The following is a 26,229-nucleotide window of genomic DNA, read 5'->3' on the forward strand; positions in this document are numbered from 1 at the left end:
AACAATGGTGCAGAACACCAAACAATGATTAGGTTAAAAAGTAAAAGGAATATCATATTCACGCACCTAGCAAAAAAAAAGGAAGGCAACATCAGAGAAGCTCATCAAAAGTACGACAGGCACTGATGGTCCACTTAGTCATGTAACGGTTGGAGGTCTAACCGAACTTTATACTGCAAGATGAGGCCTAAAATAGCTGTACCACCAGCCAGCCAATTGTTGGTGACTGGCCAGGTTCAAGTTAGGAGAGAACCAGCAAGAACCCGACTCACCAGCAGTGAGCCCAGGCTTGGGCTCGCCCCAGTCATATCACGCTTTTCTTGAAGTCATAAGAGAGGATGAAAAAATCCATTTTCCATCAGTTGTTTAAAAAAACAAAAATAACAGTTGTTCTTTCTTTTGTGTTTTCCCATGTGTCTACCAACACAGCCTAAAACTTAAGTTTCTTGGGAGGAGGTTCCATATTATATGCTACAAATATTTGGTATGTGAAGAAAGCATGCTCACGTTCAAGGGGAGAAATGGAATACTAAAGCCAGTCCAACAACAGGCCCCAGGATCAGGTGGCCCAAAAGTCAAGGATCATTAGTGCTGGCCATTGGAATCAAGGATAATGGAAGACATTGTCGGTTCATAGAGAAATACTAGCTCTCCACTGTGCTAAAAATTGGACTATTTGCTGACTTATTTTACCGGTTTTTGTCCATCATATTCAGCACAAAATTCTTCTGATGTGAGGTCTGCCCTCCTCTCCACCTTCCCCATGTCCATTGTGAATGCATCTAATGCAGTAAAACACCTATACCATCTTCTATATAGAAACAAAGAATTGAATCCTGCAGAAGCACCCAAAAGAATAATTAAAAAAAATCATAACAGTTATCAACAAAAATGTATACTCAAACTTACAAATGTGACCAAACTATCATATCTAAACGTACAAAATTCTTAGAAGTTCTGAATGAAACAGCTTTATACCATCAAAGTGCATGCGTTTTTCACAAGAATTAGAACATCCACGAAAGGAACCATACTGCAAAATCAGAAAAAGAAACAAGCTTATTTTGCAAGACTGTTAACATAATGAGGTAAGATAAAAGGCTTGTCAGAGACTCAGATGCCATGACTTGAAGCATAGGTTTCACTTTTAAGCATCTTGAATCCAAACACAGAGACCATAATGACATTTCACAGCATATTCAGATGAATCAAATCCATATGATCATGTTTTTCATACTATAGAAAGAAACGAGAACCCATAATACAGAAAAAAATAAACTTTGATGTGACATACACACTGATATAGTGCTGTTGCTTTCCAAGAGCCATGGTACTGAAGCAAACCTCCTGCACTTCTAAGGCATATACTCATCCATAGTGGTTCTTCATTGCACAATATGTACATGACACTGAGAAGTGAAAGAACAAGGTACACAGATAAAAGAATTAGGAAGCAATTAAGCTTTGGTTCTTCATCACAAGACAATCCAACCACAAAATGAAAACAACAGAAAACCCCAAAATCACTGCCCCATCATGAAAGCCAACAACAAAAATACAGACTCAAAAATATTACTGCTACTGCAAACACAAAAAAGAAATTGTTTGCTAAAAATCACATGCACAACATACACAAGGTCATCAAACACAACTTAACAAATCCCTCTTATATAAATATGTTTAACAGCTTTTTAACAGATATTCACTTCACTGCAAATTGTTGTGTACATACTACATACCACAGTCATCAAGGTATCGAGTTACAGGTCACCAAGGCCCAAATACTCAAAGACCCTGTTATGTTAAGGAAGGATCACTTTAACCAACAGGAAATCAAGACTGGGAGGTTTTGCAAACCAAACTAGAGAACCATGTAAGCACATCATGCACACACACACACACACACACATATAATCACTCAGTGCACACGCAAATTCCCATGGTTCATGCTGGATATTAAATTATTAATAAGTTGACAAACTTTTGTGTTGTCCTTGACAAATTTTATAATTCCATGGTGGTGCCTCCAAGGTTATTTGCATAAATCTGAAAAGCAGAATCACATTTTTGAAAGATTTTTTCAGGAAAGCTGACTACTTTTTTCCTATAATTAACAGGCCATGAATTTCAAACATGGGTGGTAGCCTGTGAACAGCTGGTTAAATTGCCTTATTGAAAAGCAGTATGCAAGGACCAAGTTGTTTTTCATTTTGTGACACCGTATTTTCCTATTCCAAGCTGAGATGCCACCTTCTAAGTGGACCAAGGGAACTAAAAGAGCTTCATTTTTCCCTTCTTAAGGTCCTCCATTTCTAATCTCAGAATTGGGAGCAGATCCTTGGTTGTGGCAATGCACACAAAGCCCCATCACAGGATTTTAGGTTGGTTTCTTTGTACCTACTGACAAGTTATGTGATTCATGTACATGCACATGCATGGTAACACACACACAGCCCTAATGAACTTTGGGCTCAAAAAGACCTACAAATGTGCAATGCCATAAGGAACCAATAACAGCCACATGAGGTGTGTATATTAAGTTTAACTTATATTTTAAATTAAACAAATGAGAAAGAAAAGGAAAGATAAAATGATAAACATAGAAAGATAATTGTAAACTGAGAGTGTTGCACTGCCTCACCTTACTTTCATGTTCTTACATGCTTAGAAAAATTTCTCTAGAATCACAAGTCAGCTTATACCATTCACTATCAACAACAAAAATAGCATTTTGCAACATGTCCTTACAGCATGAACCATCATCATGTACAAAGGCCATTAGCCCGTCTGATCATCACTGGCAGTGGTATCATGTTATGTGTCATTTTCTTCATATGCTTGACGACCATCACTAACGTTAATCATATTGATCATCTGCATCATCATATCCAACCATTTTCATAGGTAATTTGGACCAGCATCATCAGTTCAGGTACATCATCAACTATAGCCAATATTAAATCATCAGTTTCATTGACATCAAATCACCATGATGCAAATTGGCTTCCGAACATTGACACTTTCAGAATCCATCACAACCACCATCATCATCTCTTTGACCAACTTGAATAAACCCATAGTCAGCCAAAACGGCTAGCCATTTCGCTGTATGTAGTACTGGTTCCCATTTTTTCCAACTCTCGACCTAAAATCAATGAATACCTTGTGTGCCACTCTGCAGGGAACTCTGCAAGAAAAACATCAAAATTTTAAAAATACCACAATGCAAGAGCTCACGTCTATCCTAAGTTTATTCAACATAATAAAGGCCCAACCTGTTCCTTTATTAACCAAGTTTTGATGCCATTAGATTCAGGCATGATTTCATGTAACCAATTCCAGTTACTGACCTTTTGACTTGACCCAATTCTAACTCTCACCTCAGTGAAGGCCACAAATAGTCACAAAGTTTGCAGGTTTCAGGCTGTAATGCCAAAAGATCTCAATATGCTTAGCACCAAAAACAGGCAGAATATACCAGTGGCGGAGCCAGGGGTGGGCGGTCGCCCACCCCAAAAATTTGTATTGGATCCGGGTTGGGTCCGGGTCCGAACCCGACCCGGATCCGAGAACCCAATAGAGTTAAGGGAGTAGGGTCGCGGGGAAGGGACAATGCCTTTCCCTGCACCGCCCTCCCCCTTCCTCCTCACCTCCTGTAGACTGTAACAGCCATCGTCGGCCGTGCTCCTCACCTGAGTCACCTCCCGTAACAGACATCGCTGGTCCCGATCGTGCTCCTCACCTCGCGTAATGCCGGCCGTGCTTCTCACCTCCCGTAACGCCGGCCGTGCTCCTCACCTCCTGTAACGGCCATCGCCAGCCGTGCTCCTCTCCTCACCTCCCGTAACGGCCATTGCCGGCCGTGCTCCTCACCTCCCGTAACGGCCATCGCCGGCCGTGCGCCTACTCCCTCCCCTCTCGGTTTCCCCCTCTGTGATTTCCGGCGAGCCGATGGCCCGATCCCTCACGCCAACCTTGTCGCGATGAGCACCGGCGCCTCCTGCAGCCGCAGGTAAACCTCAACTGATTTATGTGTTTCCAATCTGATTGCATTTAGTTCTATTGTTCCCAAACTGTTAATCAAGATCAGAATGTTTGTTTAAGCTGGTCAAGTCTGTTGAGTCATTTTTACTAAAATCGTCGCCAAACTGTTCTAGTTGAATCCGGTTTTGGCATCCATTCTTGTCTCGTTTACGACTGAATGTGTTTTCATGTTATTTTATCCATGAAATCTGTTTTTTTATGCATTATATTACCTTGCAAATTCCTGTTATTGTTGAACAGGGGTTTGAGCTCGCCAAGACTGATTTGTGAAATAGTTTGGACGACAAATTCTGATTACACTTATATATTCAGACTGTTATGCCTCTTGAATGTGGAAATGGAAATTGGATTTGTTAAACTAAATATGTGTTTTATATATTGATTATCATAAATCTGTTTTGAGAATTCCATATAAATCGTTGTTTATCATACCAAAGTTCTGTTTAAGAGGCGCTCACTAAGTGTTAAGTGAAATGCCTCAAAGATCAATGAGCCTGAACGTGTTAAAATAAATTGAATTTTTTGCTCTATGTTTGGTATATTATTAAAATATATTTGCACATGTTGTAGTCTCGTTTTGGGTTATGTGGGTGTTCGTAACCCATGTCCCTCGGGCTCGTAGGCATTTGCATCAGCGAGTTTGGTGGAGGTTTAGTTGTATCCCAAAAGCACATCGTACCCTACTATACCAGATTTTATACCAGTGGGAGGGAGTGATTGTCGCTTTTCAAAGAGTGCTTCATAGCGTGCCTCCAAGCTTTCAGTCTGCATCCATCCTTTTACAGGTCGACTTCTCGAAACTATTTTTTCAACAAAACATGCACATGAATTTTCCAAAATCATGAGAACTATTTATTTTGTGTTTGCATCCTTAACTACCATCAATTGGCAGTCCAAACAAGGCGATATTGCTTTTGAAATTCCAAGTTTTTCTAGAATAATGGTTCCTAGTGCAATTTTTTTTAAAAGAAAATATTCAGATTTGTATTCAGAGGAATCCAAAAATTTATAATATGAATGATGAAATGCCACTCCATAATCTTGTTACACATTGATATCAAATCTTAGGTAGACAAATGAAGTGCATTTTCCTCATCTGTTTTGCAAAGGATGCACTGGCTAGGTAGCCAAAAAAACCCTTCTTTTAATCACACAATTTGTGAGCAGTCTATCATGAACAATCAACCAGCTCAGTAAGCACAATTTCTAGAGTAAACATAATTAAACTTGAAAATCAATTGAATATATATATATTGCAGAAATGCGAAATAGTGATCAATTTTCAAGTTTAAAATCTTTAGCAGAGCTAGCAGAGATGATGGTAGCAACTCAAAAGCACATTGTATTTTCTCATGTGTATCTATTGATTAAGTTGGCATTAACTTTGTCAGTTGCAACAGCAAGTGTTGAAAAAGCATTTTCAGCTATGAACAATAACAAAAGTCATCTACGTAATAAAATGGGAGATGAATGGATCAATGATGCTTTGGTTACTTACATAGAGAAAGAGACATTTGATACCATCAGTGATAATGCAATTATGAATTGTTTTCAAAATATGAAAAATAGAAGATGCCCGTTGTAAAATTTTCATGAATTTAGTTGTTTGTATTTCTTAAGTGAACAATCTTTATTTTAGTTTAAAAGTACAATTTAAGGTTTTATCTTATTATGTTCATAAATTTAGTTGTTTGTGTTTGTAACGATTATTATTTTAATTCAAAGGCTTATTTAAGTTTTATCTCTCCACGAATGACTCTTCCTCCATCAAAATTTTTTTGGCTCCGCCATTGGTCCGAATAAATGGATCGTCCTTCAAGACCGTAACATTGTCCCCAAGACCCGAAGTCTGCCCACCCAACGAAAAACTTCTGGCTCCGCCACTGGAATATACATCAGCACTAATCAACATGTAGCTGTTTCCAACGACATGAATCCTCATGCTGACATTCACATAAAAATGAACCAGTTAAGGATGTATCAAATGGTACTCCAATGGGTCATGCAAGCACTCATTAGGGCTGGGAAATGAGACGATCTGCTTGTGGCCCTGCGTGTGCACATCTCGCAAACAGCTTGTTCGAGTTTGTAAAATAAACTTGGCAAGCTGAACATGAACAATAGTTGCTTGGCTTGGCTTTATTTATATAGTCTCATGAACTAATTAATTGATGATTTTTAAATATTTTTTATATAGTAAGTGTAAAACAAACGGTTGAAGTGTTTAGGTTGCAAACAATAGATTTAGACTTCAAATTCTGTTGTTCCTAGCTCTGATTCCTACTAAACAAAGTATTTTTTTCGTAAACATGCCAGCTCAAGTTCGGCTCATTAAGCCTAATAGTTCAAATGCTACTGCTTTCAACTTTGAAACATTTTCTTCTTTTTTTCAAATGAGCCAGCTAGAGCTCAGCTCATTCTGCTCGGACTCGTCACGAGTTTAAGCTGTGGCTCAGATCGCCACAAAAATGAGCGGAGCTTGAACACCTGAAGCTCGACTTGCTCGGCTCGTTTACCAGCACTAGCATAGTAATACGCAACTTGGCATCAACACAAGTACTCCTAACAATGTCGAAGGCCCGGAACTCGGCGTTAGATGCACAAAATATGAAATCGAAAAAAGACGGCGCTCTTCTGTAAATGTATATATGCATGTTCCCTAGCTATATCGACAAAAAACAGAGACCGCCAACAACGTAGCACCAATTTCCTACACATGAACAGCATTTAATTGAAAGCCTAAAGCGGTGAAAGGGAAAAAATAATTCTTGTACAGAAGATTTCAGGGTACCATAGCTTGATTCAGTGATTAAGTGGCCACATAAAAAGACGAAACCCTTTAGATCGGCTCGCAGGCGAAAGAGAGAACACACGAAAACAATTTCCAGAATGAATTCAAAGCCAATCCCATCATCATTCATTGAATCCTAAACAATACGCTGAGAGAGAGAAAGGGAGAGCGGGAGGGGAACCTGCTAACGCAGGCGAGGCGACCGATATCGGGAGGGGACAACGACTCCAGGATGGCGCAGAGCAGCTCGTCGGGAAGGACCCGAAGGTCTCCGAGGGCCTCCGCCCTCCGATCTTTGGGCGGTGTAGGAACAACCACGCCCGACGAACCCATCTTCTTCCTCCTCTTCCTTCCTGTCCGAGCGATCCTAACTCTCGATGGTTCGTTTGCGTAGGGTCAGACGGTTGTTATATGCGCGTGCGTGACTCCTACGCCGTGCGCGCGTACGGAGCACCGCACCACGCGTGCCTTGGAAGGTTTGGACTGGATCATTTAATATGGATCATTGAATTCGATCGGATTCATTTGGTACATGATATTGACCCGGGCCCCTTTAACGAATCCATGCAGCTAAGCACGTTAGTACCAAGTACAGTTAGTTTTAAGATAATTCGCTCTTTATCTACTTGAAGAATTTTTTATTTTTTTAAATTTTTTTTTATTTAGTACACTTCTTAATGGGTTAATATATGGTTAGGCTGCTATGACATAAGAACTATTTATTTATTTATTTAGTCATTTTTCATAAAACTAACCTTACAAGTGTGATCTATGGTTTGATTGGCATGAGTTGACTCTGAATCATCCAAATTATAACATGTAGGCTTGATTTTTTTAGCATTGGAAAATCAATGGCATACAATGTGAGATATTTTTTAAATTCATAAAGTGGTGTGAGAAAATCATGACAGGGACGGAGAATCCAACGGGAGATCCAAGTTAGATCCGGATCCGAAACCAGACCCACAATTCAAAAATCGGATTCAGCATCTGAGTCAAACTCGATCCGACCGTATCCGACCCGTTGACAACCCTAGACAACTGCCCACGACTCTTGGCGCCCTTTTTCACGCTCTGGTTCTCTTCAGGAGACGCTCGCTTCATCGCTTCGCCTCCACAGCGGCCGGCCGACTACCCGGAGCAGAGAGAGAGAGGGATGGGCGGTGGGAGAGGAGGGCCGAAGCGAGGGAGGACGCAGCGCAGGCACTTCCGACAGAACCGAGAGAACGTGTGGAGGAAGAAGAACAGGCCCGATCCTTCCTCCTCCGATAACCCTACTTGGGGGCCCTTCGTCACCCACAACCCCGCCTTCGAGGACTACTACAAGGTCCCCTTCCCTCTCTCTTTCTCTCTCATTCTTCTCCTTCTTCGTCTCCGTAAACCTACTCAACGCCTTTCCTTTCGAGCAGGAACAAGGGATCGTCGCCGAAGATGAGTGGGACGAGTTCCTCGCCGTGCTTCGGAAGCCATTACCTGCCGCCTTCAGGATTAATTCCAGGTGCTAATCTCGTGCCCTAAGATGGTCGTTTCTTTCTCTTCCGTTTTTCTTGAATCACCGTTTCCGAATTGGAATGCGGAGTTGTTAATGAATCGAACGCGGATTTTTTTGAACTGTTTCCGTCCTTGGAAACTTATTGTTTGAAGGTGGGATGGCATATCTTCATTTTAATCGTTGTCGAACTCGTGCTTCTTGTAGTTTCCATGGGTTGAAATCACGATATTAATGTCAAACACTGGACTAGAAGTGCTGGTTTTCTTTTAAAGATCTAGTCATTAGTTATTCAGATAATTTAGGTGTGGAAAATGCAATAGGGGGTTGAATGAGGCAATTGAATTCCTGAATTCTTAGTTATTCATCTGAGTTTGTAACGTGTATTTGCACAAGTGGCGGAATGTTTGGCAGCATACTGACATTTCACTATCTTAAATACTGCTAAGTGATGGATGCCAATTTATTCAATGCGAAACACGAAGGTGGGTGATTTACTTCTGCATGATGTAACTCGATTACCATGCCACTATTTCAAGATTTTAGGTATAGCAACTTCATTCAGTGCAATTTAGAACTGAACAGTTCAAAATTGATAACTGCCATGCGTGCCATGTATGGTTATTTTCTACAATTATTTCTTCATATTGTGTTTCGTTGGTGTAATGTGTTACGATGACATAGATAGGTTTGCAGCCGTTACTGTTGATGAGTTGAAAGTGTTGAGCTATTTGATTGAGATGCCAGCAGTGTCAAAAATGCTAACGAGTAGCAGTACATCACAAGTTTCCATGAATTTTTTATAGTTGAAATGTCTTGCCTAGTTTTCTTTGATAGTTGTGGGTTACCTGCCTTCACTTTTGCAGCGGACAGTTCTCCAAGGACATTCAACGTCAATTGGAAGATGAATTTATGAAGTCCCTTGATGTTGAGGTGGTGGAGATAGTTCAACTCTATTTGTTTTGTTTTTCATTGTTGTTAGATACAACACTAGGTTTATTGACTGCTTTCAAATGCATCTTTCTTCTTAGCAGTGTGAAGGTGAGAATGTGGAAGCTGGTATTAGGCCTTTGCCTTGGTACCCAGAAAAATTGGCTTGGCAGGTTAACTACTCCCGCATGCAGCTAAGGAAAAACCAAACCCTTGAGAGGTATCTGTCTTCTTGGTTTTATCTTTTATTTCTGTCATAATGGATTTGTGTGATAAGCTTACAATTTATTTCTAACTTTACATACTATGTTACTAGAAATGTGCTGGTGTGCTGCATCACACAAAACACACACACACACACACACACAGCAACAACTCATGCTTTCCAAATTACTTCAATGGTAAAAAAAAAGGTTCAAGGTAACATGCATGTAATCATAACACATATGGTAAATGACAAGATAAAGAAGAAAGAAAAACACTTTCTCTTTTCGACTAAGGCTCGAAATGCATTGGGTTAGTAAAGGATTAGTATCTTTTTTGGATTAAGGGATCAAGGTTTACATAGTTTATATTAGTAAAAAAAGAAGTAAATATGTGCTTGTAGTCTCGGTGATCATTTCTTTGGTTTTGTGATAGTCATACCACCAATATGATATGAGTCAAACTTATAAATATATGTTAGACAAGAATGTGTTGGTTCACAAAGCGTATCTTTCTCCCTATTGCCTTAACTTTCATCTCCACCATTGAGAACTTTGTTTGTCTCTCTAAATCATCAAGCTTTCAGGTTGTCTAATTACAACCTTTTGCTGCTTGGAATCAACACTCCCTTGGTCTTCTAATTGACAAAAAATTCTGTGAGGCTAACGACCATTTGCTGCTTTGAATCAATGCTCCTCTTGTTCTTCCAATCGACTTAAAACATTGAAAGAGAAAGAAATAGAGTCTATTGAAGTTTTCAGGAAAAGAGCAAAACAGTAAAAAGGAAAAAGATGCTAAACCATAGAGTATAAGAAGAGATAATAGACAAGAGAAGGTGGGTGTTTTTTCAGTGACCTTATTTTATGTATGCAAATGATTACTGAGAGACAAACACAAGTTTGAGTGTGTCTCCTTCTAAGCAGCTTTTCTTTTTGAGTGTTTAAAATTTTCCTCAATAAAATTTCAGATTTCATGAGTTTTTAAAGCAAGAAAATGAAATTGGAAGCATAACAAGACAAGAAGCTGTTAGCATGGTACGTGCTGTAATTTTGAGCATTTTTATTGTATTTCTTTATATGCTATGATGAGGTGGCTCCTTTTTTCTTTTTTCTTTTTCCTTTCATTTATGTAGCCTCTATTGTTTGTTTTCATACATTGCACATGATCTTGCATGGCAGGTACCTCCACTTTTCTTGGATGTACAATCACATCATCTTATACTTGATAGTGAGTAAAGCTACTTACCTCTTAGAATCTGCATCTGAGGTGTAAGCAATGGACCTTATTATAATATGGATCTTATGTCTCATGCATGGGTTTTTAGCATGTGTTGATGTTATTTAACAGAATTTGAGGTTGTATATGACTAATCACATTCTCCTGTAATTGTAAATAATATTATGTTCATTGACTCTACCCAAAGAGCTTGTAACTATCTTCTATTTGAGTTCTGTGTTTATTATCTAAGTGGTATACTTTTACATTGTACTGTTGATATTTTCTTTTCCCATTTTTGCAGATCATAAAATCATTTCTGTATATGACTTTTTGTTCAATTTTCTTTCAGGGTTACATAGCATGATTTTCACTAGGGCAGTGAAAAAATGCCATACCGAAGCTGACTCTGGCAGTCAGCTTTGTTTGAGCATGGGCATCAGTCAACCTGTCCTAGATGCATACGTACTTGTGCACACACACATGCTCTGCTCAGGAGCTGCCTGTAAGATCTGGGTTGCAATTTCTGTTAGGCTAAATGTGTTGAATTTTTTAAAGAGAAACCAGCCTAAACAAGTCTAGGATGAACTGTATCTTCCTTTTAGATGACCCCATTGACAGCCCATAACTAAGAATTAGCTGATCTTGCCTAGATGGATACCGCTATTGCTTAGACAGCCTGAAGTCTTTGTCAAGTTTGGGTTTTGATTGGGAGATTTCAGTCTCCTCATTTTACCTATGACCACATGGTTAATACAGGCTGTTTTCTTTGATCATGCCCTCTAGGTCCTGGACCTCCTGGTTTTAGTTGAACTTTGTCTTGATATTTTAGGAGAGCCATCAGGCCTTATCACATCTCAGTTTCTTACATGACTTAGGAAGGCATACTATCCTGAATTTCAAGGCTTACTCTTCCATTTATTCATTCATGACATTAAGCATTAGCTTGCAAACCTCTGTTTCTTCATTGTCCATTTAACTCTTTATTGCATATGCACATTGGATAAAAAATTTTGTTAAATTAAAATTTGGATCTTGTTGAAAATTCACACTGATGATTGAACCTTGTGGCAAGGTAATTTAAAGTTTATGGTGGTGCTGAATGAAGCTATCATAAATGGTACAGGTGATGAGTGGTGTAGGGTTTCCATGAATATGCAACGATACAATGGCATATAAAATGGATTGGATAACAAGAAAAGCATCTTCCAGGAGTGTCATATGTGTATTCTTAAGAATTTCTTCTTTTGAAATTTCTGGTCGAAGTTGCATTGGTTCTTTGTTATATGTTATAAGATGTGAAAATTACTGGATATATCATTAAATAAATAATGGGCTTGAGTTTCTCTTGAATTGTTGTCATCATTTGTCTGTTAACATGTTTAGGCATATATTAAATTCAAAGGCTAGATCTGAGGAAATGTTTACATTATATATGGATTTCAGAGTGGATTTGCTTAGTGGTTGCTTTCAATTCATATTAAGGACAAGTAGAGGTCATGCCTGTGAATTTTTGTGTGTTAGTGTCTTAGTGCCTATAATTCTTCTTTCTATGTGAAACATGGTTTTTTCCTGGCATTCATGATAATTTCTGTGAAAATTTTTCTTGTTTTATTCACTTCTAATTCTTAGCTTTTTCCATACAGTGTGTGCAGCCCCAGGTTCAAAAACATTCCAGTTGTTGGAAATGATTCATAAGTCAATCAAACCTGGATCACTACCTGAAGGAATGGTACTGTATATTCCTTTTTGTATGGATCTGTTCGGATTTGGTTGCTTGGTCCTTTAAAATCTAGATTTCGTAACCAAATGTTGCACTTTTCTTTATTATGTTATTAGTTTTGGGGTGTGGGAATTGCTTTATTTTGTGAACTTTTTGATGTTTCTGATGCAAGTAATAAAAAACATTGTTCAGGTTATTGCAAATGATGTTGATTTTCGAAGATGCAATCTTCTTATACATCAAACAAAGAGGATGTGTAGTGCCAACTTGATTGTGACCAATCATGAAGCTCAGAACTTCCCATCCTGCCATTTTAAGCTAGAAAAGGAGGGGGCTGGTGACAATTTACCATATGGTATTGGAACATGTGAGGAATATCAAAAGCTAGTTAAAAATCAATTACTCTTTGATCGCATTTTATGTGATGTTCCCTGTAGTGGAGATGGCACACTTCGTAAAGCACCTGATCTGTGGAGAAAATGGTATAAATCTCCATATGGTTATCTTCTCTTGTTTTTGTGAACCTTAGTTGTCCTGCTGTTAAGAGATCTCACTGTACATGTGGATTTGTTCTCAGGAATGCAGGAATGGGGAGCGGTCTACATCGCCTTCAAGTTCAAATTGCTATGCGCGGTACATATTTACAATTTTGTGCATTTTTGTTATGGTCATCATTGTTGCTATTATTGCTCGTGCCACCCGTGCTGTTGATGCTGCTATAGCCTGCAATTACCGTTCCTATTAATACAAGAAAACATTAACTTTCATGGCTGTTGAACCCACAATTCTGATAATGCCACATTTCAAAATTCATGATCAGATTCTACCCTCTAGACTAATTGGTAGGCATGCAAGATGACACAAGTATTATGGATTATCTTAGCCCATTCATTGGCAAACTTGTTTCAAAATTGCAAGAAAAATTTGAGTTGATGGAGCCAATGTTTAAGAATTTCTATTTAAGAAGTTTGTTTTATAAAAAAATAAGTTTGTTTCATCATTTTATAACAGTTCTGTTCTTAAACATTTTACTGCAGGCATAGCATTACTTAAAGTTGGTGGAAGATTGATTTACTCAACTTGTTCAATGAACCCCATTGAGGATGAAGCTGTTGTAGCAGAGGTAACATCTTATCCTTATAGATTTCTAATGTGTGTGTGTGTGTGTGTGTGTGAGTGCACATGCACGGGCATGTGTGGAGCATACCATACTCAGAAATATCAGTATTGGTTATGTCTTGGGGGGACAAAATCTTGGGATGGTAACCATATTATAGCGATAAATATTGGAAAAATCTTGGGATTTAAAAAATAGAAAAAATGAAAAAATAAGGATCTGCACATATGAACGTTTCTCCTATGTTTTATTGTAAAAATGTGATTTCTCTCTTGCAGATCCCTAGTAAACATTTCAATATTTTGAAAAAAGATTGTTTAGTTGCATTTTTAGAGAGTTGCTCTGCTGTAATTGCTGAATTTCATCCTGATGGGTTTGCAACTCATCATTATATGCTTTCATGTATAGATTGTTCTTGCTTTGGTGTTTGCTATTGGTTGCTCTATCTCAATGTGCATGATGAAAGGCATTGTGTCTGAGCCTTTCAAATTTTCTTTTCTTTGGTGTTTTCTTAGCTAGAACTGCTGAGATTCTTTTGACACCAAATGTTTAATCTTGATTACCTATGTTGGCATTGCCCTTAGAGCCTGTTTATGTGTGGGTTTGAAATCCCTAGCTTTTCTGTAACTTTTGATGATTCAACATGTGATGCAAACTATTTAATCATGGTTCTCTTGGTTTGTTTTAGAGTTACACCATAATCATAATGGTCGAGTTCATTTTTAGCTTCCATTTGTGCACTAAGATATTACATCTTTGTATAATAGATTGTCTTTTTATCTTTTCTTGTGTTAGATTCTTCGAAAAAGTGGAGGGTCTGTTGAGCTTCTGGATGTTTCTGCTGAGCTTCCACAGCTGGTGAGGCGTCCAGGGCTTAGGACATGGAAGGTTAGCTGATTTTCTCATTATGTGCATTGAAAATCCAGTTTGACTTTCATTTGTATGTGGGTATGTGGTTTGGCTGGATAATGAACAGTGTGCCGTGTTAGTAAGTGATTGTTTTGTTGCTATATCTCTAGACATTTTTATGTAAAACTTCGATCCCGAGGATCATGTTGTTCGATTTGCCCAAGGTAAAACCTTTATATATATATCAAGGTTGTAATTATCGTATTGTTGCCCGTATCGGTGGGGCCCAAAATAAAACACGTATTGTATCATATCATATCGTAAAAAATTGTAATTTTTTAAAAAAAAATCCAAAAATTTCAAAAAATCAGAAAAATACCAAATTTCTAAAAAAAATCATAACAGATGAAACAATGGTGAATTGCACAAAATACAACCATAGAATCACATATGAAGCATTTATATCTCTACATAAGACATCATCAAACATCAACTATCTCACAAGAACAATTTAAAATATTAAATATCTTTCAATTATGAACATGCCATAGGACTCGTACTTTCATATTACATAAACAAAAATGTTATGGCAATAGTTGCGCTCTAAGTCACAGGAACTTGGCAAAGCAGGTGCCGCACCCGCGTCGACGCGATGCAACGTGGGTGTGCGTGTGGGTGCGGCACCCGGTGCGGTCAACACGACCCTGGGTGTGGTCAACGCACTTAGGGTCATTTTTGTCCATTTTTTAATGTAATTTTTTTTCTGTTGCCCGATCAAAAGGGGCTGCGAAAGAGGATTAGGGCAAATTTTTTTTGCCCTAATCCTCTCCTCTCCTCTCCCGCGCAGCTCCGCTCTCTCACTCGCCTCCTCTCCTCCCGACGTCTCGCAGGGGAGCCCGATGCCACCTCCTCCTCTCCCTCGTCGCAGGTACCCTCTCGCTCTCTTGTTGGGTCGGCAGGGGAGGGGCCGAGCCCCCTCCCTGCTCTCTCTCTCTCTCTCTATATATATATATATATATTCCTGCCGCACCCAAGGTTTTTGAAAGTGCCGCACCCCCGCACCTGCACCCATGTGACATAGGTTGCACTTGATTTTCAATCGGTTTTACTTATTACTTGAGTGCCCAATTGCCATGCTGTATCATAAATCCCTAATTTTTGAGGGGTTGCAGGGGGCAGTGCCCCTTGCCCGTAAGGTAGGGGTTCTGGGGTGTGAACCCTCAAGGTGAAATTTTTTTAAGGTAGTTTTGTAATTTTACTCATAATAGAGATTTTTTACCTTAACCACTTGAGTGGAAAAAGGGTGAAAATGCACTCTTACTTGATTAAACCGCAAAATCCCTCTCTCTTATCCACGGATCAGCTCCTAAATCGCTCTCACGACTCTTAGGGTGCATGCATACCCCTCTAATGACTTTTACACAAATGAGGAAGTTGGCCCTCAAGAGGCTTTTAAAACCCAAAAAATAAAAAACAAGTTTCAACCCTTTTTAAAGTGTGCCAAAGGTGTATCGTACGATACAATACACCCTGTATTGTACGATACAACACGATACAGGGTTGTGTAATGAAATATGCAAAAAAATAAAACAAGGTCTTATAAGATCATAAACACAAAGTGAACATGCACAACACAAGCCCAACTAAGGGACAATACAAGAGCACAACATAAGCACTAAGTGCATTCAAGACAACAAAGAATTTAAAAGAGGAACACAAGAACATAAAAGATATATATTTTATTGAGAATGAATGCTTAAGAGAAGCATTGAAGAACAAGAATGACTAGTCAACTCTATGTTGACTAGTCTAAACAAAGCCCAACTGCACTATTTGGTCTTTGACCAAATAGTCCTTATAAAAACAGAAAAGGACAAAAAAAACAAAATAAAGTAAATGTGCTAATGTGCCCCTAATGGGCACAACCCTATTACAAAGATTAAAATGACCAAAATACCCCTAATGAGTGTTTATATATTACATCATTATAAATACATACATATATATATACAACTTAACATGTTACCATTGGCAAAAGCGATATGATACTCACTCGTATCACGATATGAGTGTGCATCGTATTCATATCGTATGTATCATACGATTCATACAACATTGATATATATAAATTCCAGTGACTCTCGGCCAGATTTCTGTCTTGTCCTGTCACAACAAAAAATGTGGTGACCTGTGCGCACAATTCCTTAGGATTTCGACCACATCTCTCAGTGTTTTTGGTATCTATGGATTATTTGAGATGTTAGCTTGCTAACAAAACCGATTGCTATGGTGAATTGATGCATTTTCTGACGAGAATCACCATTTTTTGGTGAGCTACAGTGGATCATGTTCTGTCTCTGGAGCAGTTTGCACTTTACAACATCAACTTTGGAGGCCAATTCTGGCCAATCCACACGTGTTCAGGAGCTGAGTTTTGGTCTATAAAGACTTGAGAGTTTGTAGAAAGGAATGGACAAAGATGCGTTGTTGGAAGTTGTTTATGTCCTGATATGACCCGAATTTTAGGCACACAAATTTGATATCAGGACTCGTGGGTTGTAGGTTGTGACTAGGTAGATCGGTGGGCTAAAACAGGATTGTTTTGAAATCATGTAAGTGGATTTGGTTGTTGCGGGTAACTAAGCATGAGAGTTCAGTTCCAGATGGTCTAAGGGACTGCTAAGGATGTGTAGAGGGGTTAAGCACACTCAGGAAAAAGCTTAAGATTCCTCGTTGTGGCGAACAAGGCAGTACGGGCAAGACAGGGCCAAAACGGATAATCGGGTAAGGCAATGTGGGCTCGATTAACTAATTTGATATGTTTCGAGGTCCAGGACTCGTAGGACCTGGTCTAGGGACATGAGGGAAGGTCTGGAACACATGTTGTACAGGGATAAAGGCTGCAGGACGTTCGGGGACACCAGAATGGGATAAACGGTTAAGTCGGGTTCCCGGCAGGGTGCAGTTTCGAGTTTCAGGTTCCCAGAAATATGTAAAGCATATCTAAGGCTGAGAATGGAGTATAGGAGTGACATGGTTTCTGCAGATTGTAGTCTTGTTTCTGGGCTACTTTGGGTGTGCATTTCTCTAGATTTACTTGTGCGTTTTGGCCCATTTTTTGTGTGTTTGTTTACTGTTATACAATGAGTCTCTGTATCAAATTGTGCTGGAAAATTGTTTGTATTATGGGAGATACGGCATTGTAAAGTTGTGTGCAGAAACAGTGTATGTACTGTGTAACGTGTGCAGTGTCTTGTATGTTTTTGATCTTTGTATTCCGTGTGTAAATTGTGTTGTAACCCTGCCAATTGTGTTTAAGGGAGATCAGAGGCTCTGTAATTGGGGCAATTGTGCATATTTTGTGCTTAAGAGCACCAAGGTGAACCGGAATCGAAGGAAGAACTGGGTGCGGGAACTTGGACTTGAGGCTACCTACCTATCGGCTAAGGAGGAATTGGTCTCTACCTTGGCTTCAAAGTTTGAGGATCCTAGTAGGGCCGTAGCAGATGGTATCATGGAATTCCAGCTACTGCACCCTGTTCCAAACCTGAATTTAAAATCAAAGTGATACTCTAGAGACCGCAAATTTCAATTTGATACTCCCCTAACCTGAAAGCCGAAAATGGTCGTATCAGGTTTTGGTTCTTGGGGCATTTTGAAATGAGCAGCAAGTATTCACAAGAGTCACCTGACTCAAGTGAAGAGTAATTTGAATCAGCCCATGGGATTGCTATCATTAACTTTTCATTAGACCCTAATCCCTTCTTAAAGGAATTAGTTAATAATAGGTTACAAAAAGAATCCATCTACTTTTCACTAATTACATACTGCTACCCAAAACCAAAAAGATATTTTCCTTTAACACTCCCCCTCAAGCTGGAGCATATATATCTATCATGCCATTGACGTTGAGGTCTGTACATGTAGATCTTTGAGAATTGATCTAACCCATATCATTTCGGCTGTAGTTTGAGCCATGGCTCTATATTCTGACTCAGCACTCGATTGGGCTACTAGCTTTTTACTTCTCCGTATTATTAAATTTTTGCCTATAAACACACAAAACCCCGTAGTGGACTTTCTATCACTAATGTCTCATGCATAGTCAACATCCAAATAGGCAACTATATCAAGAGAGGAGCTTGGTTTGTATAGTAGTCCTTTACCTCGAGAAGACTTCAAGTACCTAAGAATCATCATTGTTGCCTGCCAATGTACTTGGGTTGGTTTATCCATGAACAGGGTAATCTTGCTCACGGCTAGGAAAATATTTGGTCTTGTCATTGTAACGTACAAGAGTTTACCAACTAGAGACCTGAAACTTCTGCTGTCAACAGGTTCTGCTTCTTCAAACATGTGAAGTTTAGGATCCATTGGAATGTTAGCAGGTTTGGCTCCTAACATTCCTGTTTCCTGTAACAAATCAAGTACATACTTCCTCTCTAATAGAACTAACCCTTCACGGCTTCGAGCTACCTCTATACCCAAGAAATATCTAAGAGCACCAAGATCTTTGGTAACAAAGTGCTTCTGCAGATGAGCTTTGGTATCTGAGATATCCTTTTTGTTGCTCAATGTGAGTATAATATCATCCACGTAGACAACCATAACCACGACACCTGTGGGAGTTTTCTTAACAAACAATGAGTGGTCTGATGCTGACCTGTTAAAACCAAATGTATAGACATACTCTCAAACAACTTCTGAAACCACAGACGTGGACTTTGCTTTAGACCATATATTGCTTTATTTAACTTGCACACCTTGTAACACTTCCCCTGAACCTCAAACCCCGGAGGTTGTTGCATATACACAGTCTCTGACAAATGACCATACAAAAATGTGTTCTTCACATCCAACTGGCATAAGCTCCATCCATTATGGACAACCACTGATATGACCAGCCGAATAGTGCCAAGGCGTGCCACAGGTGAAAAAGTTTTAAAGAAGTCTACCCCATACGTTTGTGTGTACCCTTTTGCCACCAACCTGGCTTTGTACCGTTCAATTGAGCCATCTGAATTGTACTTAATGGTGTAGACCCACTTACACCCAACAATATCAGCATCAACAGGTGGAGTAACTAACTCCCAGGTATTTCGTGAAACTAAGGCATCTATCTCATCTTGCATAGCCACTTTCCATTGGGAGTCTAAGACAACTTGATGGTGATTGAGCGGTAGAGATTCAGTAGATAGAGCTATGATGAACTTCATCATGTGACTCCCAAGTCTCGCATCTGTAACAAACTTAGAAATGGGGTGTAAGGTGCATTGCCTTTTACCTTTCATGATAGCGATTGGCAAATTATCATCCACAATAGAGGCTTCAGTCGTGGTTGGAGGAAGAAGGTAGTGTAGGTTCTGATTCCAGAGGAGATCTACGAGAGTATATTAGAGGAGGATCATGATACCGTGACTGAGTGTGAGAGGTTGGAAAGTTTGTAGGAGTTGATTCCAAAGGAAGAGGGGGAATAGGTAATGGCATAGCATCACCTTGATCGCATATTAATCTGAAAGCAGTACTTGAAAAGAAAGGAATGGACTCAAAGAAAGATACATCTGCACTGACATACTCCCTACGAGCGATGGGATCATAACACCAGTACCCCTTTTGATTTCTTGGATAGCCCACAAAGATACACTTTATGGATTGAGCCGATAGTTTGTCTCGATGAGGCCCTAGTTTATGAACAAAACAAACACACCCAAAAACCTTGGGAGAGATCGAGAAAAGAGGTGCATTGGGATATAGGATGTTCACAGGAATTTGTTCTCCCAATGAGGATGACAACATGCGATTGATAAGGTAGCAAGCTATAAGAACGACATCTCCCCAATATGAAGGAGGCATACATGATTGTAGCATAAGGCTGCGAGCAACATCTAGAAGATGTCTATGCTTTCTTTCAGCTAACCCATTTTGTTGAGAGGTATGAGCACAATAAATTCGAGAGCATTATCAACGTGAATGATCTTGATAAGAGAATTAAACTGAGTTTTTATTTCAATAACAAGAGACATAAGGATTGAAGGAACTTCTGATCTGTCTTTTATTAAAAATACCCATGATAATTTAGAAAAATCATCAACAATTACTAAATAATAACGACACTGGGACCTACTGGGAACTCTACTAGGTCCCCATACATCAACGTGAAGAAGCTCAAATAATCTTTGACTCGATGGACTCTGACTTGAAGGAAACAAACTCCTGTGGTGTTTACCCAACTGACAGGCTTCACACTGGAATGAGGCAGAAGGAGAAATTTGAGGAAGAATTCTACGAAGTTTTGGAAACGACACATGACCAAGACGAAGGTGCCATTGATAATTGCTGGAGGATGACTCAGACACGGTATGCACGACTCCCAGTGGTTGATGAAGATAGTTGACACCTCCTTCTTCATAGCCTCCACCAATCCTCTTCTCCGTCATCAAATCCTGAAACATACAACACAAAGGATCAAAAATCACTCTACAATTGTGCTCTTTTACAATACGACTAATTGACAATAAATTTTGAGGAAATGAAGGAGCATGAAGCACATCTGTCAGCTGAAGTAACGGAGAGATGAAAACATTTCCTTGTCCCATAATGGGAGAGGAACTCCCATCAACAAGAACAACCTTGTGATGATCACACATGGGGTCTACCATTTTTATCCCAACACTTGTCCTCAAGACGTCCGAATTTCCACAATAGGTACACTGAAATCTACCTCTTCCTCCTGTACCTCTGCCTCGACCTTTGCCAAGCATATTTAGGAAATTTCCTCTTCCCCGACCTGGGGTGACTACAAAAGCTGATGTTTGTGAAACAAAATGAGTTTGTGGAAGAGTGATAGTCAATCTACTCAGGCGGTTGTAGGCTTCGGCAAGAATTGGGACATCTGATCCTGTCAACATCTGAACCTTGGCAACCGCAAATTCAGATGATATTTCTGTCAGGAATCTTGTAACCATGGTTTGCTCTTGATGGGACTTCTGTGTGGTACAACATAGGGGCCTGTGTGCATTCAACTTTTCAAATGCAGATTTGACAGATGCATAATATTGGGCCAACGTCTAATCTCCTTGTTGCAGTTGATAAATCTCATTCTCGACTTGTAAGATGCGGCTCACATTGGTCTCGCGAGAGTACGTATCTCGAAGGTTGTCCTACATCTCTTTAGCAGTGGTGTATAAGTCCATCAGTGATATGAGGCAATACGTTGTTCATCATCCACGATATAACGATGTCGTTATCTTTATCCCATGTGTTGTATTTTCCAGTTTTATCGGGTGGTTCCGGTTCTAAAAGAATATGTTTTTTTCGATGACCAAAAACGTACATCATAAAAGTTTGGGACCACCTCGCATAGTTAGAGTCATCTAGCTTGACGGAGGACCCATACGAAAAAGGGTTCGCAAAGGCTTTATATTCTCCAATTAGCTCCCTTTTTAGATCGCCATCTTTAGCCAGTAGATCAACCATCTTGACTTAGTCTCAATCAGCCACCAGACTTGCCGTAGAACTAATCAGTCTAGATCAGATCTGCGATACAAAAGAAATAGGAAAGCACATCAGATCTGACGTAGGGTCTCGTCAGATCTAATATAGGCCAGGCTCCACCACGATAATTTCACAATCAGACCTGACGTCAGATCTGATTCCAGATCATCGACTGACACACACGAAAAAAATTACCTTCAACAGACCCGATCTCCACTTGATCTGATTCCACGACTTCTCTGCATCAAATCTCCACTTGATCTGGTCTTCTCCATGATCCACACGCCACAATCATCTTTTTCTTTAGGAACCTCCACTCACTTCCACGTTACTAACCCCAACACCACACTGCTAAATCTGATCACGTTTGGGCAGCAGCTGACGACTTCAACCATGACAGGAAATCGAAGACTTTGATGTTATTTACCAATCAGTTCTTAATCACGACAGAAATATCCAGATCTGAGTAAGATCTGATCTCTCCCCCTTTTTAGGTCTACACCATGTATACGACGAGATCTAGCACCCACGACCATTGGGTCTTCATACAACGTCCAGATCTGACTTCAGATGTGAGTCATGACCTCTAGTCAGATCTTCATAGTCGTGACTAGGTCTGACTGTAGATCTGTCGCCAGATCTGATCTTCACAAAGAAGGACCGAATGCTGATCAGCAGAGGAGCGATGGGATGTTGATCTTCTCCGACTATCCGATGAGATGTTGCTCGAAGGAAGATGAGGCTAGAACTCAAGCGCCCAAGACCGCACATTGCTCTGATGCCATGTAGAAGAAGAAACGAGAGATTGAGAGAAGGAATCGTTAACTTTTCATTAGACCCTAATCCCTTCTTAAAGGAATTAGTTAATAATAGGTTACAAAAAGAATCTAATTACATACTACTACCCAAAACCGAAAAATTATTTTCCTTTAACACCGTGGAAGTGTTAATAGGCACCTGATTTACTCACAATTTCATTTGGAAAGAGGTTGCGCACAAAACGGGTTGTAGAGTCAAGGATCACCTAGGCTTTGAGGTTGTTGTGGGTGATGAAAGCAGCCTAAGGCGTGTGGAGGTGTGCCAAGATGCCCCACTTGAGCTCTAAGTTGTTTGAAAGTATGCGGAAATGTATAATAAGAATGCTTAATGCAGTCACACGGTCCAATAATGGACAAGCAAGAACCCACAATGGGGAACAACACAAAAAGCCTTCCATGAGGCAACACTTAAAAAATATATGGATCTTTATTGAGTGAGGTTTTCAAAAGCCATAGTTTACAAGAGGGAGAGCTCTCTAATTTATAGAGGAAAAGAATACTGAGAGAGAGACCATATGGGGCTCCCTTCTAGCCGTTGGGAGCCCCCAACGACTAGATGGGTAGGGCCCCAAATGGTCCTATTACAACTTTAAAAATGAAAAAAAAAGATATAAAAAAGAAATAAAAGAAAAACCTAAAAATGAAATGGTACAAGAAAATTACCAAAATACCCCTATCAGGTTTTTGGATGTATAATAAAGAAAAGAGAAGTATATATATATATATTTTAACACTCCCCTTCAAACTTTACGTGGGGATAATAGAAAGTTTGAAGATACAAAGGAAGGATTCCACGTCTTCAATGGAAGTTATCATCTTTATAGCACATGATTTTTTTTTGCAAATTTCAGCATTCAACCGTCTTTATTGATCATCCCTATGCACCTTCCATGTTGTATCATATATAATTCTTTTAGTTCCTCTTCAAGTTCCTGTGGAACAAACCAAAGAACTCCAAGTAAAAAATATCTTTACATTTCAGTCAAGTAGAATATTTCAAACAAGATGAATCAAGAAACCATAACATTGATCAAGAGGATCATATAATTCATCAAGACAATGATGTAAAAGATATTCTACGTATTTCAATTGAGCATTATGTGAAAATATCATTAAGAAGATGAAACTCAAACATACTTTGATAAACTCACTATATTATTAAGGAAAGATTTATGCATAAAGGCACAAAAAATACTTATGCTCAAAGGCATAAAAAATATCTCTTCTTATTGAGTTAACACTAAAGAACTTTAAAAAAAGCTTCATGCATTAGAAATGTCGAGACAATGTTCATTCAAGAACTAATTCTGCACAAAGGGATGTGCACAAGGGCACACAAAAGAAAGCATCTTTAATATACATAAATCAATAATGAAGAGACAATTAATTTTATCAACAAAAGATGATTTTAATAATTTCTCACTTCTTAGAATGAAAAGAAATCAACGTCAACAAATGTCATGTATGAACTTGCAAGAACACACTCCAATCAAGTATAATACCTTGATTGAATAACCCAAAACACTCACTCAGGAGTCAAGAATGAATGTTATTTTAAATAGAGAACCTCACACATTGACATTAAAAGATGAAATATTTGAAAAATATAGAAGCCCACTAGAAGGCTAAACACCGCAAGCCCTTAATGTGTAAAATACACACATCCATTATAGGGTATATGCCAAAAAAGTAAAATCAAGTGATTTCCAAATATGTATATATATATATATATTATCAATGATATAAACTTTTATCGACATATATTTTTTTTACGCAAGAGAAAAAAACTAGTAAGGATCAAAAAATCATTACCGAATTAAAAAGATATCTTTCATGATAAAATGCAAATAAAAAATAAATTATAAATTTCATAAATATGGAATTTTGCAAATCTCAACAATAGTTCATCAATTACAAGCAGTCATCTCATTAGACCTCCAAAACCCACAAATCAAGTGTATACGCGACTAGAATAAGAATATAAATATAATACCACTAAAGAGCCAAAGACACACACGAATGTGTGTATAAACACCTCTTGTCTACATATAATGATACTTGAAGTGAGTGTATCAGCGATTAGAACAAAAGTACAACAACCAACAATGAGCTAAAAGTCACACACAAAGGTGTGAACAAATATCTCTTGTCTACATATAATGACACTCAAAGTCAAGTATGTTCAGCTATTAAAATAGGAGTACAAAGCCAACCATACACACGAAGGTGTGAATAAACATCTCTTGTCTACATATAATGACACTTAAAACAAGTGTATCAGCTACTAGAGCAAGAACACAAAGCCAACAATGGGCTAAAAACACACACGAAGGTGTAAACAACATTTGTTGTCTACATATGATGACACTTAGATAAGAGGCATAAAATGAGAAAACACTTGAGGCAAGAAAGCTTGTAATGGAAATACAATTAAAAAAAATATCAACTTTTCATTATATCTAGAAACACTATGGTTTCAAAAAGTTAGACATCCATCACAAGTACACATAATTAAGAGCATCCATAACAAAGTCAATGGCCAAAGAACAAACGAGTGATGCCACATACTTCAAACTACAAGTTGACAATCTAAAGTGACATAACACGAGGTGTACATAACTCACCCCAACAAACATAACAACAACAACAACTACGCCTTCATCCTAAAACAATTGGGGTCGGCGATATGAACCAAAAAAGAAAATCATTCTGGGTCTTCCACATGAATCCTTCTCCTCCAATCATTTCTATCCAACGTCATGTCCTCGGTGAGGTTCAAAGCATTCATATCCTTTCCTATCACCTCCATCCATGTCTTCCTAGGCCTACCCCGACCTCTTTTAACTAATATATTTTCCCATTTCTCCATCCTTCTAACTGGAGCATCATTAGGCCTTCGCCGAATATGTCCAAACCACCGTAAACGATTCTCTCTCATCTTATTTTCAATGGGTGCAACGCCAACCTTCTTACGTATCTCTTCATTCCGAATCTTATCTTTTATTGTATTTCCCAGAGTTGCCAGTCGAGGAAGCGGGAGCGGGAAGCGATACGGGAAGCGGAAGCGGGAAGCGAGGCACTTTCAAAAATTTAGGAAGCGGGAAGCGTGGGACCACTTAGGAGCGAACCGGGAAGCGTCTCGGAAGCGACATAGGAAGCGTCTCGGAAGCGACATAGGAAGCGAACCGGAAGCGACCTAAGAAACTATAAATTTCTAAATTATAAATTATAAGCTACAATGTTCTAAACTCTAAGTCTAACCTTAAAATTAACATAATCCACTACTTCACTTCATCATGCAAGATTCAAAATAAAAGTATACCAAAAAAATATTATAAGACCATGACAAAAAAGTAACATAAAAGTTTTTAAGTTGGACAACTCCAACTACATCATAAAAAAAAAATAATAATTCAAGAGTTCATTAATCTGTCATCTTTCTCTTCCCCTTCAAGTCAGCAATAGATCGCGAACTTTCTGCATCATCACGTGCATCTTGTCCTCCACGTCCATGTCTTCTGCTCCTTCCTTCATTTCCTATAATGAATACGTTAA

General features: G+C 38.9%; 2 protein-coding genes across 4 annotated transcripts in view; one reads left to right on the forward strand and one right to left on the reverse strand.

Annotated features, from left to right (window-relative positions):
- LOC149812293 (lysine-specific demethylase JMJ21-like) overlaps positions 1 to 7,208 on the reverse strand; it is a 41,528-nt gene extending 34,320 nt beyond the window's left edge. For both annotated transcript variants that reach the window (XM_089992633.1, XM_089992634.1), the window contains exons 1-4: positions 7,017 to 7,208; positions 1,295 to 1,409; positions 979 to 1,033; positions 694 to 836 (exon numbers count right to left, since the gene is read on the reverse strand). In XM_089992633.1, coding sequence (XP_089848759.1) covers positions 694 to 836; positions 979 to 1,033; positions 1,295 to 1,409; positions 7,017 to 7,168 — 465 coding nt within the window. In that variant the 5' untranslated portion in view covers positions 7,169 to 7,208. The remainder of the gene's footprint in view (positions 1 to 693; positions 837 to 978; positions 1,034 to 1,294; positions 1,410 to 7,016) is intronic.
- Positions 7,209 to 7,910: 702 nt separating this feature from the next.
- Positions 7,911 to 26,229, forward strand: part of LOC149812294 (uncharacterized) — a 50,948-nt gene continuing 32,629 nt past the window's right edge. The window contains exons 1-11 of one of the 2 annotated variants that reach the window (XM_089992635.1): positions 7,911 to 8,162; positions 8,245 to 8,333; positions 9,191 to 9,257; positions 9,356 to 9,474; positions 10,426 to 10,492; positions 10,637 to 10,685; positions 12,320 to 12,405; positions 12,589 to 12,878; positions 12,974 to 13,029; positions 13,434 to 13,519; positions 14,309 to 14,401. In XM_089992635.1, the coding sequence (XP_089848761.1) occupies positions 7,992 to 8,162; positions 8,245 to 8,333; positions 9,191 to 9,257; positions 9,356 to 9,474; positions 10,426 to 10,492; positions 10,637 to 10,685; positions 12,320 to 12,405; positions 12,589 to 12,878; positions 12,974 to 13,029; positions 13,434 to 13,519; positions 14,309 to 14,401 (1,173 nt within the window). In that variant the 5' untranslated portion in view covers positions 7,911 to 7,991. The remainder of the gene's footprint in view (positions 8,163 to 8,244; positions 8,334 to 9,190; positions 9,258 to 9,355; positions 9,475 to 10,425; positions 10,493 to 10,636; positions 10,686 to 12,319; positions 12,406 to 12,588; positions 12,879 to 12,973; positions 13,030 to 13,433; positions 13,520 to 14,308; positions 14,402 to 26,229) is intronic. The other variant, XM_089992636.1, reaches the window with a different exon arrangement.

This window comes from Nuphar pumila, chromosome 17 (genome assembly GCF_984573655.1).
Source record: "Nuphar pumila chromosome 17, dmNupPumi1.hap1.1, whole genome shotgun sequence".
NCBI lineage: Eukaryota > Viridiplantae > Streptophyta > Magnoliopsida > Nymphaeales > Nymphaeaceae > Nuphar > Nuphar pumila.